Here is a 16,689-nt window from a genome sequence, read left to right on the forward strand (position 1 = left end):
GGTCTTGAGTTGTATATTTCACCAGACCACTGGTTATTTTTTGGTATTCTAGGTCATAGTTTGAAAAAATGTGTACGGATGACTCCCTTATACTTTTTGGATACAATGAATTCCAAAACTATTAAAATCTTTCAAACTCACGCAATTCAAATTCATTCAAACTTCAAAAATTTGCTAACTCATCAGAACTCACATCAAAATTATAATAAAATTATATTTTAATAAAAATATCTATTGACCATAGTTTAACAAATTTATTTCTCAAAACAAGAAATATATTTCTTGTTTTTAAAAATAAATTGCAGGGTAGGATATATATTTTTCTTAAAACAAGAAATATGTTTCAACAAACATAAATCTTGTTTTAAGAAAAATATTTCATAATAAAAAAATTCAATTTTGCTGTGCTCACAGTAAAATTAATTTAAGATAATGTAGAGCATTTGATGAGCTTGGAAATGCTTCAGTAGCTATATTAAACAAAGAGTTTTTGTAAAAAACCATTAAAAGAGAAGAATAGTGGAGTCAAAGAGCTAGCTACGGCAACTGCTTTCTCTATATTGAACTGTTTTAGTAATTTTAATTTGTAATAAATCCGATACCTAACTGCAAACTCTGAACCTTAAAAGTACATTTAAAAAATATTTTTTTACATATTTTCTTGAGATATTTGTCTTAAGCTGAAAATTTATACGTATATAAATATTTATTATACATTTGCAGCATTTAAACGCTGAATTCTGAAGCAAATTTGCTTTAGAAACAAGAATTCTGTGGCAGTGACGGACAGAGGCGTGGTGGCCCCAGAGGCTAAGCGGGATTCCCGCATGGGCTTTTCACTTTTTCATCTAAATATGGGCCTTTTGGCAAATTTTAATTTTTTCTACATTTTAAAGAAATTCCAGAATCATTTAAAATATTTATGTTAGCACAAATTAAACTTTATTAATCACTTGATTTCAAACTTGATTTTAACTTTGAGCGCAATTATATTAGCATTTTGCATAATAATAATATTGCTCTGAAAACAAAGTAGATGTTTTAAAACGTATTATGATATTTTTTTCATGAGAAAAATAATGAACCCATAATCGGTTTTTAACGATTGTAATGTTGACAAAATAAATTTAAGAAAGTCCGTAGACCCAACAATAGTAATAGCTATTATTATTATTATTATTATTATTACTTAAATTAATTTAATTTAAAATTTAACCCCAAAACATTTTTCTTAAATGAATTAAATCGCAATACAATTACTATATAGTAATTGTATTGCGTTTCAATTAATTTATAAAAAATATTTTGGTGTTAAATTTTAAATTAAGTTTTATATGAATAAGGATCGAACTCATGTTTTGCATATTTGTAACCTTTCGAAACAGATATAAACTTCTTTAATAATAAATAAAGTTTTTTATTTTTATACAGTTTATATTATTGTATGTAAATAAAGAAATCACCCCGCAATACCCTGTCCTCAGACAGATTTAAAAAAGGATGATGAACTGCTAAATGAAACTACATTATAAAAACTTTTATGTTTAAACTATGTCAATAACGGCACCATTTTTAGAGCGGCATTTTAGTTGTTGCGAGTTTATCCTAAAATGTTAAAAAAAGTTAAAACACCAAATTAAACAAAAGCATAAACTAAAAAGAACTTTCTCATAAAATAAAAAGAATTTCTTAATTTTCAAGATTTTCGATATTTATTTTAGAAAAAAAATTATATATAATTTAAAAAAATTTATATTATTGTACAATAAAATAAATATCATTATATAGTAATAAAAAAATTAAAATCTTTGATTTTTAATTTTGTGTTAGGCTATGTTCTTCGAACAATAAAATACTAATTAATAATTAGTATTTGCTTGCGGTAAAGTTGTGTTTTAAGAAAATCAAAACATAAACGTGGTCGCTGCATCGCGTAGTTACCATTTTTTATTTTGAAGTATTACAAACAATATTATTAATTACAAATAGTATTATCTCAACTTTTTGGTTTGTATTAATGATTTATTAAAATAAGGTCAGTTATTATATATATATATATTTATATATATATATATACATATATATATATATATATAAATATATTTTTTTTTTCGTATGGGCCTTTACATAAAGCATATATGGTAAAATCCCGCATATATAGGCCTTTTAATAAAAATCCCGCATGGGCTTTTTAGAGCCACCATGCCCCTGGTGACGGATCCAGCATTTTTTTGGTGTTTGAGATAGCTAACATGGAGCAAAACCTAAAAATTTGTCTGTTTATACTTATTTCAAATAACGATGCTTTTTAAAAAGTTGCAATGATTGGAGGCTGGGAATAAATAAGCACTTAAATTTTATTCCCCCCCCCCCTGCCCCAAACATGAGAGCAACAAGCTGATGAAATAATTTTTTTGCTATTCTTAACTAAATTTATATTCATCGATAAAATTTAAGAATTGTTTTACAATCTCTAAGCGTTCAAAAGTTATGAGCATGTAAAATTTGTAACCCCCTCAAATGAGGGGGGATTAAGTTTATATGGTCATAATTTATTATGGTTTAATTTATGAACGCTGAGAGATAATATGATGAAACTTAAAATTTATTGATGAATATAAACTTAGTTAAGAATAGCAAAAAAATTATTTAACTAATTTATTGCTCTTGCATTTGGGGCAAGGGGATGAACTTTTTTTTGAAGACTTTTTTTGTTCCCAGTCTCCAATCATCGCAATATTATGCAAAGCATCGTCGTTTGACACAAGTATAAACATACAAATATTTAGAGCCATGTCTGTTAGCTATCTCAAACACCAAAAAATGCTGGATCCTTCACTGATCTGTGGTTCAATGCCTAATTTAGGCTTTTTTTCGACATGAAGCAAGCATAAACTTCCAAGTTAAATGCTTTTCTGCGATGCTCTGTGATGCACCTAAAATAACCAAAGAAAAAATGTGTATATATATTTTTGAATCACATTGATACGCTTTGATCTAGTTTAGTTTACAACGAAAGATCAAAAGTCCTTTACCCAATCTTTTAAAGAAACCATTTTGGATTTGGATTTGTTTGATCCAAGGCTCCAGTAGCAGTATTTTTTTAAAAAAAACACCATTTGATACCAAAATGAAGTAAAAATCAAAAAGATTGTTTTATGACTGAAAAAAAGCTCAAAGATCAACAAAAAATCACTTTACAATAGCCAAAGTATTAATTTATCTATCGTAATCAGTGAAAGATACAAGATAGAGTAATCAGTGAAAGATAGGTACATATAGGTAGGTACAACATATTTCTAAAATTAATAAGCAGTGTTTTTTTTTTTGGTACAGGAACTGGATTTGACATCAGAATCTATTTGTGCCAACGCTTGGAAATAAATTTAGTCAAAAGTCATAAAAAGCGTAACTTCGAACAATCGGGGCAAATACTTCTATTGAGAAAAATTAAAAAATACAAAAACTTTTCATACAAATATGACCTCTACGCCACTCATTAGCCACTCCGCATGAAAATTGGTTTTCGAAAAAAAATTATGAGATTGGCTATGCAGCCTCTATGCAACTAAATATAATATTTCTACAACTTGTAGTTAATTGTCTTAGAAAGCTTTCAATTATTAAAAAAAAAGGTTTTTGCTCAGTGATTAGAGAATCTACTGCTGAATCAGTTTTAATTTTATAAAAACTTTGTTGAAAAACTGCAGCATCGTCTTCTGGAAAAGTTTAATTATGAATTAAATATTAGCTGTAAAGTTCACATTTTACTGTGTCATCTTGTTCCTTTTCTTTATCATGGTCTGTTTGGGCTTGGTGTATATGCCAAGCAAAATGTGAAAGTGCTTATCACTACCAATTTATAGCAGTCATTTTCTCTTTTTTTCAAAAAAATGTTTTTATGTATTTTTTTTATTTTAATGTATACTTTTACTGCTGTTATTATTGTTATATTTTCAATAAGAATCAAATAATTACAATTATTTTAAAAGTATTATTATTAGAAATTACAATATTTATTTCAATTGTTAAACTTTTTGTTAAATTTATTGCATTAATGATGTATTGTAAACTTTGTTCATGTTACTTTGTAAAATCACATGGAAAATTGTTGATTTAAAAAAAAGTTGTTTTAAAATTACTTTTTCAATTTTTTAAAAATTAACTTTTTTCTAAACACAAATTAATAAATTTCAGATCTTTTTTTTAAAAAAAAAGATCTGAAATTTATTTTATTTGTGTTTTTAACAGAGGAACTTTGGATGAAATATTTTGATATCTATTACTTACCATCCCCTCCCCATATGTTACCTACCAACCCCTCCCTATATAATGTAACATTACCAAAAAACAAGGTATGCGCAATAAAGACTATTAATTAGACTAAAAGACTATTAATAGAGATTATTTGTTTGCATCTATTTATAATCTTTATTCCACAAACTAAAATAGTTTGTGCTCAGTAGTTGACAATAGCAAAATAGTAACATAACTGTATAAAAAAAAGAATTTTGGATTAAAAAAACATTATGTCATATTTTATTTTAATAATACTATTATTTAAATGGTTGACGATTCTGCTATAAAAAACTTTGAATTTAATTCATTACTAACTAAAAAATCAATACTTTAAAAAAGGTTCTGATCCTGATATTAATTTCTATAATAATAATGATTTAATAAAAAATTATATTATATTATATTATAATGTAAATTATATTATAACATAAATTTGAAAAATATCATTGAAGAAATGGAAAATGACTCGTTCTCGATTTTTCATGTTAATATAAGAAGCATTCAGAAAAATTTTGTTAAAAAATTTAATTGAGAACAAAATTTCAAAAAATATTGTATAATGTACAATTCTTAAATCAATCTCGTTTGAAATACATATACTTTTCATTTATACATTGTTACCTAAACTATGGAAACATTGGTTAGTGCAACATCAAAATTACAAAACTAAGTAAACTTCTCTGCAAACAAAAGCATGCTATTAGGATTATTACAAATAAAAATCTTGTTTCCCATACAAAAATACTTTTTAGTAAACTTAATATACTAAACATTTTTAAACTAAATCTTTAGCATATTCTTACATTTATGGTTAAACTTGATTAAAAAAATGGCACTGCTATTATTTAACTCTTTTTAAAAAAAGACTAACCAATCATAAGTACAAGATTTTCAAAAAATAACTATAGTCAATACAAAACCTATTATTCAGTATTATACACAATACTGAGGACCGAAATTATGGAATATACTTTTAAATGAAGATCTTAAAACACTCTCTTCGCTTAATCAATTTAAAACGAAACTTAAACAAAACATTTTACTAAACGACAATGATTTAAATTTTTTCTAAGGCATTTAAATAAGACTAGCTGATCTGACCCGTAAAAATACAGGTCTTTGTAAGTCTATTCCACGCTGACCTTTACTATACTTTTTCCTTATATATATATTTTCTAGCTTTCAAGACCCATAAAATACGGGTCTTTACCAAATCTACCAATTCTATACTTATCTATTCCACACTGATCATTTCTATAACTATTATTTGTTTACTTCAATATTTTTACGTAAAATAATTCATTTTAAAAAATTGCTTTAAGAACAAAAAAACTAACATGCACACACTTTCAGCATATCTAGAGCTTATAAGAGATTTATAATTAGGTTTGTTTTTCTCCTAAACGCATATCATTGATAGCTCAATAGTTTAGTGTGCTGTCACCTGTCTCGTTTTGGGGGATTAAAGACATCTCTTATAAATTTTGAAAATTTTTCAATCTTGCTGTATTTATAGCAATAACACAGGTCAACAAAAAAAAAATTTTTTTCTGGTGCCGAGCAAACAATTTATTATTTGTATAGCATTTCTCATTTTGATTTCAAATATGCAACTCTTTTTTTACCATCACGTCAAGTTGTAAAGATATTTAGGTTCAAATCTTAAGTATTTAGGGTAAAGTCCCTAATATTGTCAAAAAAAAAGTTATTCAAAAGTATGTCAACCTGGGTCTCAAAAGAAGCGTATTTTCATAGAGGTTTTAGAAAACATAAACATTTTTCTTTAAAATTTATTGACGAAAAAATTATGTGAAAAAATGCTAAAGACTCTTAAAAAATTTCAACAGAATGTTATTCAGCAATAATACAAAAAATACTTATTTTTATTACAAATTAATAACATTTTTAAAATCTCTATGAAAATACACTTCTTTTGAGACCCAGGTTGACATACTTTTGAATAACTTTTTTTTCGACAATATTAGGGACTTTACCCTAAATACTTAAGATTTGAACCTAAATATCTTTACAACTTGACGTGATGGTAAAAAAAGAGTTGCATATCTGAAATCAAAATGAGAAATGCTATACAAAAAAAAAATTATTTGCTCGGCACCAGAAAAAAAAAAATTTTTTGTTGACCTGTGTAATTATTGCAAAAATTTTATAGTAGTATATATCTATAACAATTATAGCATTATTTATAGCAAAAAATATTAATATAGCAAAAAAGATTTTTAATTGTTAAAATAAAATTCAAAAGTTTTCTCAACTTTATAAATTTATTATACCCATTTGTTCCATATACTGCTTGCAAACTCAACATAAGCTTAAGAAGTTTACACTTACAGACATTTGTATGCAATGCTATACAAATAGTAGAACTAAGAAAATCTTAGACCATTAAAAACTATAGACTATAAAACGCTAAGAGATTGTCCAATTAATTAAGCAACGCTAAATTTATTTTTAAAAAAGGAGATTCTCAGTTCTTTTAGGTAACGATTTTCATTAAACTTAATGAGCTATTTTTATTTAACATATGACTCTGTGAGGGAAAACTTTGATATTTCTTGTTTTGTTTATTAGTGAAATTTATGGACGATCCTTCATTTAAAAGTTTAGATTAGGGATCAGCCAAAAAGTATATAAAGCCAAAAAATAAATGGAGTATAATCCTATTTTGATGGTTATCTAAATTCTGTCATAGTTTACTATGTTTAACAAGGGTGTGGTAAAATAGCTATAATACTCTAAATTTCCTTATTGTATCAATATTAAATAACTTAAACTTTTAATTGTTTTTAAAAGTAATTAATTTAATAAAATGATTTAATTTAAGTATAAAATTAGAATTTTCAATTACGTTATTATATAAAACATATTTTATGTGTTTAAAAAAAGTTAAGGTTGCCGCGTGGCAAGTTCAAATCATCAGCTTGCTTTATTTTTTAATTTTTGTTATTTAAAATGCAAAACAAAGCAACTTTACAGTTCTATAGATTTTATATTCTATATATAAACATGTTGTATACTCATTTTTTTTTTTTTTGTACAAACTCAACTTAGTTGTAAAAAAACTTGAAATGTAAAACTAAAATAACATAAGTATCCAATCATGACACATAAGCAACAAATATCCCACCGTTTTTTAATGTTTTTAGAATTTTTAACTTTTTTAAAAATCTTTTCTTTTGTTGACCCCTTAAGGACCAGGCCCGAGATACCTTGGGTCATGCTATATGGTCCAAAAAAACCAAACCCAAGATACTCGGGTGGTCACATATTTTATGTTTCATTATGTATTAGCCCGAAATAATTCGTGAAAATAATCTTATAACAATATTATTATATTAAATCAACTAAGAATCAATCAAATTAATAATTTAGATTTATAAATATATACAATAATTAAGATATATAATAATTAAGATTTATAACAGACTTTTTTTTAATTCTTAATATTTCAATATCTAAGTTCTAAGCATAAAAAAAAAATTGATATTTTTTGTTGCATTTATTTGAAAAAATACGGTCCTTAAGGGGTTAAAGTGTATAATATCGTTAGATATGTTTGTATATAATCTTTAACCACTTGGCCATGCTAACACATAGGCTTTCGAAATTTTAAAACTATAAAAAAAATTTTTTAACATAAATAAATGCTTAAGATCAAAAATTGGTTGACACAATGCAATTTTCAAGTAAAAGCCAAACTGTAAAACTTGATATATGTTTAAGTATGTTTTAACATTACATAATTTGAAGTTTATATATGTTAGATATTTGCATACGCTTTAGTTCACATATATATTTCTTATAAAACAAAGTGTTGCGTCTCTATCTCGCCATTACCTCAGTTGCAATGGCTGCCAAGAGTTCTGTGTTAAACATGCTCAAAAGGGCACTACTACTACTACTACTACTACTACTACTACTACTACTACTACTACTACTACTACTACTACTACTTACTACTTACTACTTACTACTTACTACTTACTACTTACTACTTACTACTTACTACTACTACTATTAAGTTCAGTGTTATTATATAGATTATTTCTTGTTTTTTTTAAACATAATAAATATATTTATTAACTTTATATATACAAAAATAAAAGAAAATAAAAATTTGTAAAATGTTTTACAACTTTTTCAAGATTATAAATTGTTTATTACTTATTTATTAGAATGCAAAAAAAAATTCTCAAATTCATGTTACTTCAAACTTTAAATTCATGTATATGTGTGTTAGAATTATAGTTTTTATTTTTTTATGTATATACTTTCTTATATATATGAGCATGAATGAGTGTGCAACCATTCTCTCTTTACCTTTTTTCCTTTTTTTATCTATATGTTTTTTCTCATTTATATTCGCATTAAATAATTAGGTGACCCTAATATATAAATTAATAAAAACTAAAAATATATATATTTTTTAATTGTTTATTTATTTGTTCAATTACATAAATATTATAAGGTATGAAACAGTTTTTTGTTTGTTTGTTTATTTTTGGTTTGTTAGTTAATCCCTTTTAAACTATATTTTCATTAAATTTTAACGGTACTAAAAAATGATTTTATCTTTTGGTTTTGTATTTTATGTTACACAGTTTTTATATGCTATGTATCTTACGGTATATATTACAAACTATGTTTTATGATTGGTATATATTACAAGCTATGTATCTTACAGTATATATTACAAGCTATGTATCTTACAGTATATATTACAAGCTATGTATCTTACGGTATATATTACGGGGCAATGTATCTTGTGTATATATTACAAGCTATGTATCTTACAGTATATATTACAAGCTATGCATCTTACGGTATATATTACAAGCTATGTATCTTACGTATATATTACAAGCAATGTATCTTACGGTATATATTACAAGCTATGTATCTTACATATATATTACAAGCTATGCATCTTACGGTATATATTACAAGCGATGTATCTTACGTATATATTACAAGCAATGTATCTTACGGCATATATTACAAGCTATGTATCTTACATATATATTACAAGCTATGTATCTTACGGTATATATTAAAAGTTATGTATCTTACGGTATATATTACAAGCTATGTATCTTACGGTACATAAGTACATGAGTACTTAGTGATGCAACCACTTTAGTCTTCTTTTTGGGCCGGTCATGTAAATAAAAAAAAATACAATAAATACTGTACTTTGTAATTGTAAATATTCTTTAACGGTGATACATACATATATATATATATATATATATTTTAATATTATTATTATTTTTTCTTTATTTGCTATTATTTAGGATTTGCTATGATTTTTTAATTTAGTAATTTATATTTTGTGCAATTTTGTCATAATTCAGCCTAGCCTGTTCTTAAATTATTATTTTAAGCCCAAAATTTAACTTTATTTTTTTCAAAATTTGAACTTATTTATTTCTTATTTACAGATATGTTAAACTTTATACATAATGTATAATCGGAAAACTAATGCTGATTACTATTATATAATATAAAATTAGAACCTAAAATTATTAGTTAAAAAATAACTTTAATGTATTGGTCTCTTAATGGACTGTGTACTATATAACTAGATCACAACTTTCCAAACAAAAATTTCGGAAACTTTTTAACTACCTGTAACTCAAAATTGGGATATATAAAGATTTTATAGTGGTCTGGTACTGACAAGTCTTGGTTTATTAGGACCTCAGCCCTTTTTAGAAGTCTTTTTACCACTTATTTAGTCAAAAAATTGACCAATCATTAAATGATAATTAACAATAAATGAACATAAAAAATATTTTCTTAATATAAAATTATATATATATATATATATATATACATATATATATATATAAATAAATAAATAAATATATATATATATATATATATATATATATATATATATATATATATATATATATATATATATATATATATATATATATCAAAACTTACCAGACCTATGGTATTTGGAAATCTTTGAGGGGAGTGAGGAATACATGATGGAAGCAAAAAAATCTATAAACAAAAACTTTTTTTCAAGATATTTATGAATTTAAGATGCTTAACTAAAATAAAAATTTAAGAAAATTTTCAAAGCTTAGAAAAAAATTTTTTTATCTACCTCTCCTTCCTTTATTAACACATCTTTAGGACCTTCAGGAAGCATTATTTTTAGGCACATATCACCTTTGATCATATAAAATAACTAAATAATTAGAAATTAAAAAACAATTAAATATTTAATTTACTCAAAACTTTCAACAGAAACAAAGAAATTTAAAACAATTTTTATAATAAAAACTTTGCAATTGTTTATGAGCTAAATCAGCATTTTTAATTTAAAAAAAAAAAAAGCAGGAGGCAGTTCCAGCTCCTAATTACAAAGTAAATTACTACTAAGAATAAAATTTTTTAAAAACTTTTTGTGTTGAAAAGGCCTAAAATCAAAAACTGAAAGCTATTGATATTTAGTTTTAAAAATTAATCTGTTGAGTTTTAAATTTTAATCTTTTGCGGTCATAGGCATATTTATAAAGCTCATAGACATATTTATTATTATTTAGGAGAGTAGAGATATTTATTTACAGATATTTTTCATGTAGCAAAACTAGAGCTTACTATCAGTAAAAACTACAGAGACTGAAAAAAAAACCATTAGGATTGTTATTTCATTTATAGTAACACCAGAACCAACCTTCAGGAAATCTGTAATTATGATGGAAATTTCTCTTTGAATTCATCTCTATGAATATTTTAATGCAAAAACTTATCACTGGAACATAACAATAATAATAACTATCATGGGTTGATGTTACATCAAATGATATCAGAGTCTTTGCAGCAATCTGTTTGATAATGAATACAATAAATTTTTCTCAAACCCATGTGGACAAAAACAACATCATTTTGCTGTTTCCATGGGCAAATATAGAATTTTTCAATGATGATACTTAATTTTTTTGAAATACATTTTAATGTCCCATTGTAGCCGATGGGACATTAAAATAAGTTTTACTCAATGAAATAGGGATGGTGATTTGGGACTATTTTTTATGGAATTGCCATAAAAGAGGCATGATGCAAGAAACAATCTACTATCATATTTTGCATTATGATTTTTAGAGCCTGTGCAAGGGGTGACTTAACTCAAATTTACCAGATCATAAAAACTTGGGTAGAAAAAACAACAAATTTACTGCAACAAAATTAGTTTTTCAACAAAAATTTCACTGAGACTCTCCTAACTAACAGTTATGTTTTGTTATTGGAAACATAGGTCATAAATAAGTTAGAAGAAAAAAAAATTTAAGATTATTAATAAAACATTAACATTATTTGCAATATTGTGTTAATGTAACAAAATTAGCTAATTTCACAGAGACTCTCCTCACTAACATATGTTTTAAATATTACTTGTATGAAACAGATGTTATCCAGGTAATACAAATGCAAGCTAAAAATACTTATTATAATATGCCAAGATTTAAAAAAATATGAGATTTTTTTTTTTGTTTTTGTTTTTTCATTATCTTTACTTCCAACAAGGCTGCAAGCAACAACTATTAGAAGTTACTGGAAGAGAAAAGATGAAATTTATAGAGCAAGATAACGATTAACTGACGACTTAAAAGACTGCAAATTATATGAATCAGGAAAACAAGATGAAAGGATTCCAAAGAACTGATGTTCGAGGAAAAAAATGAGACAAATAAGAATTTTTGGAGCACTTAGGAACAGTCACAGTCACAAAAAAAGGACATCATTAAGAGATGCATCCCAGATATGGCAACAGTATTCCATACAAGGACGGATTTGAGATTTGAGACTTAAAAATTAAACTTTGATACTCGCTGATCGAAATGTACATGTGCTAACATTAAAAGTGGCCAGAAAGACAAATAACTAAAAGTAATAATCAAAAGTAATGAAAAAGAAAAAAAAGAGGTTGCAACAAAGCTATATGGTAATTGGTCAATGAATGGACCAGTTTTGGCAAAGATCTGAAATTATGGAAAGCTTTTTCATATACAGGTTCATATATGTTCTCCTTAATAAAGACATTGACATTGTTAAACAAGTGAAATGAACTTGCGTCTAAGCATCATCGTGAAAATAAATATATGATTAATAACTTTAATTTTATCAAGAAGGAAAATGCTGTGGATTCAAAAGATCCACAATCCAGTTCAAAAAAAAAATTAGTAGTTAAGTGGCTAGATGTTTAAATATTGTTAATTGATGAAATAAATAAATCCTCAAAACTTCAAAGCATTATTGTAATATTTAGTAACAGCTCAATTAATTTTACTATTTAAAGGGGTCCTGTATTTTCAAAAAAAAGTTCTTTAAGAGTAGGTCAACCTGGTACTAAAAAGAAGCGAAATAATATATAAACTTTTTTTTATAAAAAACTAAAAAGTGCACTTTTTTTATTTATAATTAAAAAACCATAGTTTTTATGCAATTAAATCTAAAATTTTAATTATAGTATAAAGCGATTTTTTTAATGAAATTTTTATATAATTTCACTCCTTTTAAAACCTAATATGACATTTGAAAAACTTTTTTTTCAAAATATTAGAAATCTGTTAACCATAGTTTTAATGCAATTAATTCTAAAATTGTAATTATAGTATAAAATGATTATTTTAAATGAAATTTTTATATAATTTTACTACTTTTAAGACCCAACATGACTTTTGAAAATTATTTTTTTTCCAAAATATTAGAGATATAAAGTAAATTGAGCTATATCTATGTATATATAAATATATATATATATATATATATATATATATATATATATATATATATATATATATATTTATATATATATATATATATTTATATATATATATATATATATATATATATATATATATATATATATATATATATATATATATATATATTTATATGTAAATTATGTTAGTGTATTTTACAAATAGAGTGCTCAATGTTCTTAAAGAACAGAGCAATAATAAATTAGTAAAAAACACTTATCTAACTTTTATCTTCGACTTGAAGTTTCACCATTGCTGGATCATCAGGAAGAGTTACTAAATCTCAAAAAAAATTCAGTAATTATTTCAAATGTTTCTTGCAAACATAGCATACATTTTTTGGAAATGTTATTATAGGCAGGGGCAGATTTTAGAATAGACCATTGTAAATTAAAATTTTTATTTTTTTGTTTTAAATCCCAAATATATTTTGACAGCATAGTCTCTTTTGAATATTTTTTGTGTTTAAACGATTGTTTGTGGTTGGCATAACGTTTTTTCCATTCCCCCTCGGTTAAGCCAAAATATTGTTTATCAAAAAACAAAACAACCCTGATAAACAATATATTGGCTTAACCGAGGGAATGGAAAAAACGTTATGCCAACCACAAACAATCGTTTAAACACAAAAAATATTCAAAAGAGACTATGCTGTCAAAATATATTTGGGATTTAAAAGAAAAAAATAAAAATTTATTCTAAAATTCTAAAGGTCTATTCTAAAATCAATATATTGTTTATCAGGGTTGTTTTGTTTTTTGATAAACAATATTTTGGCTTAACCGAGGGGGAATGGAAAAAACGTTATGCCAACCACAAACAATCGTTTAAACACAAAAAATATTCAAAAGAGACTATGCTGTCAAAATATATTTGGGATTTAAAACAAAAAAATAAAAATTTTAATTTACAATGGTCTATTCTAAAATCTGCCCCTGCCTATATATAAATTATATAATAATAATATATAATAACATTTCCTATATATAATAACATTTCCAAAAAATGTATGCTATGTTTGCAAGAAAAATTTGAAATAATTACTCATTTAAATCAAGAAAATTTATTAAATAAAAAATCTGAATTAATTTCTAAATGTAGGCACGAAAATAAATACCTCTTAAAAAATTATAAAAACAAATGACCAAATTAAACTATCCCCATTCCAAAGAAAATTATTTCATAATTACTTTCTGTAACTTCCCGTTAACAAAAAATATAGTAATTAAAAATATTTTATAATAATTTATAACTTCCTGTAAAATTTTTTTTTCTATAAATTGAATTTTTTTTGAGATTTAGTAACTCTTCCTGATGATCCAGCAATGGTGAAACTTCAAGTCGAAGATAAAAGTTAGATAAGTGTTTTTTACTAATTTTTATATATATATATATATATATATATATATATATATATATATATATATATATATATATATAAATATATATACATATATATATATATATATATATGCATTGTATATATATATATATATATATAAATGCATTGTCATTAAGCTCATACGAGCTTAATGACAATGCATTTACATTGAGTCAAATAGAGCATGTCTGGGCTGTTGTCCAGTTTGGCCATGATAAATATCTCTTTGGATGCATTTATAGACCTTGTGATTTCATGGATATGACGGATATCGAAAATGTATTTAAAACTGCAAGAGAATATGTTGACCTAAAAGATTTTAAAGATCTAATTATAGTTGGAGATTTTAATTTTCCTGAGATAAGTTGGTCCAATGGATCTATAAACTCTATTAAAAGACCATCAGGCATTGAGCATGATTTCTATCGAATAATAAATGACAATTACTTATATCAGCATGTAAATTTACCAACATATCAAACAACAAATAAATCTGCCGTAAACATTTTAGATTTAATATTCACGACTCAGTCAGCAAATATAAGTGCCATCGATAGAAAATTTGTTTTAGGAAACATAACCAGAGGTCATTTGATACTATGTTTTGATTTTATTTTTAAAAGTAAAACAAAGAATGTAAATACAGAGGAAAATAAATTTGTATATAGAAAAGCTGATTATAATAGTATTGGAGATTTCCTTACAAATGTTGATTGGCTTCAGTGTTTTCATACCAAAAGTGTTCAAGAAATGTATGATGATTTAATTTATTATACTGAAGAAGCATGTAACTTATATGTACCTATAAATACCTCATTTGTAAATTCATCATCTAGAAAAATGTGGCTAAACAAAGACCTAATCTCACTCATTAGAAAAAAGCAGAAATTAAGATACATAAATTGTTCAAGTAAATGGAAAAACTCAAATGTTTGTAGTAATCATAAACAATTGTCAAAAAGAGTTTCAATTGAAATTTCCATAGCTAGACGAAAGTATGAGTTAATGATTGTTTATAAAGCTAAAAAGAACCCAAAATTATTATATAGATATATGAATTCTCAACAATATGTAAAAGACTCTATAAAAGCTCTGAGGCAACCAAGTGGTGAAATAACTCACGATCCTAAAAAAATCGCTGATCTACTGAATATAAACTTCCAAAACATTTTTGTAAAATAAAATAAAAATTGCATTCCATTTTTTAAAACAAGAATAAATGATACCACCTTTAACTTAATTCCTGAAGATATTCATTATGATGATGTTCTTGAAAGGCTTAAAAATCTTGATCAAAACAAAGCATATGGAGTTGACAAATTACATCCATATATCTTGAAAAACTGTGCTACTGCTTTTGCTCTTCCTCTCACACTAATTTTTATGTAGTCAATAGAAAAAAGTCAACTACCAAATCAATTTAGTTCAGCAAATATAACTGCACTATATAAAACGGTGACAAAACTGATTCTGGGAATTATAGACCTATTTCACTTCCTTGTATTAGTTTTAAAATACTTCAAAGAATAATAAAAAACAAGTTAGAAAAATATCTTCACGAAAATAATATTATAGCTAATGAACAGCACGGGTTTGTTAAAAACAGGTCATCCACGACCAATTTACTTGAAACTCTAGATTATATTACAAGAAACGTTGATCAAGGAATTCCTGTTGATGTAGTTTTACTTGATTTTGCAAAAGCATTTGATACTGTTCCACATCAACTTTGGCCGAGGTGTACAGTGGAGTTTCTCAAGGCTCATATTGGGTCCACTACTGTTTATACTCTATATAAATGATCTTCCTGAGTCTCTAAAAAATACTTCAAAATTGTATGCTGATGACACCAAAATCATGTCAATTAGTTCTTCTGATGAGTTACATAATAAACTACAATGCGATTTGAACTCTGCATATGCTTGGTCACAAGACTGGTTACTTAATTTTAATATTGAAAAGTGTTTAGTTATGCACTACGGCTTTAAAAATAAACGATATCCATTTTATATAAATAGTTGTAAACTCAATACATCGGATTCTGAAAGAGACCTAGGAGTGATTTTTTCAGATAACTTGAAATGGAAAAATCAGGTATTATCGAGTGCAAGCAAAGCAAATCGCATGCTGGGCATTATAAAGAAATAGTTTGTTCAATTTGATGCAGAACTGCCAAAATCTCTATATCCTTCTTTCATCCGACCACTT

At 25.2% G+C, this 16,689-nt stretch overlaps 1 protein-coding gene across 2 annotated transcripts in view; it reads right to left on the bottom strand.

Annotated features, from left to right (window-relative positions):
• LOC136084506 (3-hydroxyanthranilate 3,4-dioxygenase-like) overlaps window positions 1–16,689 on the bottom strand; it is a 68,705-nt gene that overhangs the window by 42,820 nt on the left and 9,196 nt on the right. For both annotated transcript variants that reach the window (XM_065804561.1, XM_065804560.1), the window contains exons 3-4: window positions 10,439–10,522; window positions 10,270–10,332 (exon numbers count right to left, since the gene is read on the bottom strand). In XM_065804561.1, the coding sequence (XP_065660633.1) occupies window positions 10,270–10,332; window positions 10,439–10,522 (147 nt within the window). The remainder of the gene's footprint in view (window positions 1–10,269; window positions 10,333–10,438; window positions 10,523–16,689) is intronic.

Source organism: Hydra vulgaris, chromosome 09, assembly GCF_038396675.1.
Source record: "Hydra vulgaris chromosome 09, alternate assembly HydraT2T_AEP".
Taxonomy (NCBI): Eukaryota; Metazoa; Cnidaria; class Hydrozoa; order Anthoathecata; family Hydridae; genus Hydra; species Hydra vulgaris.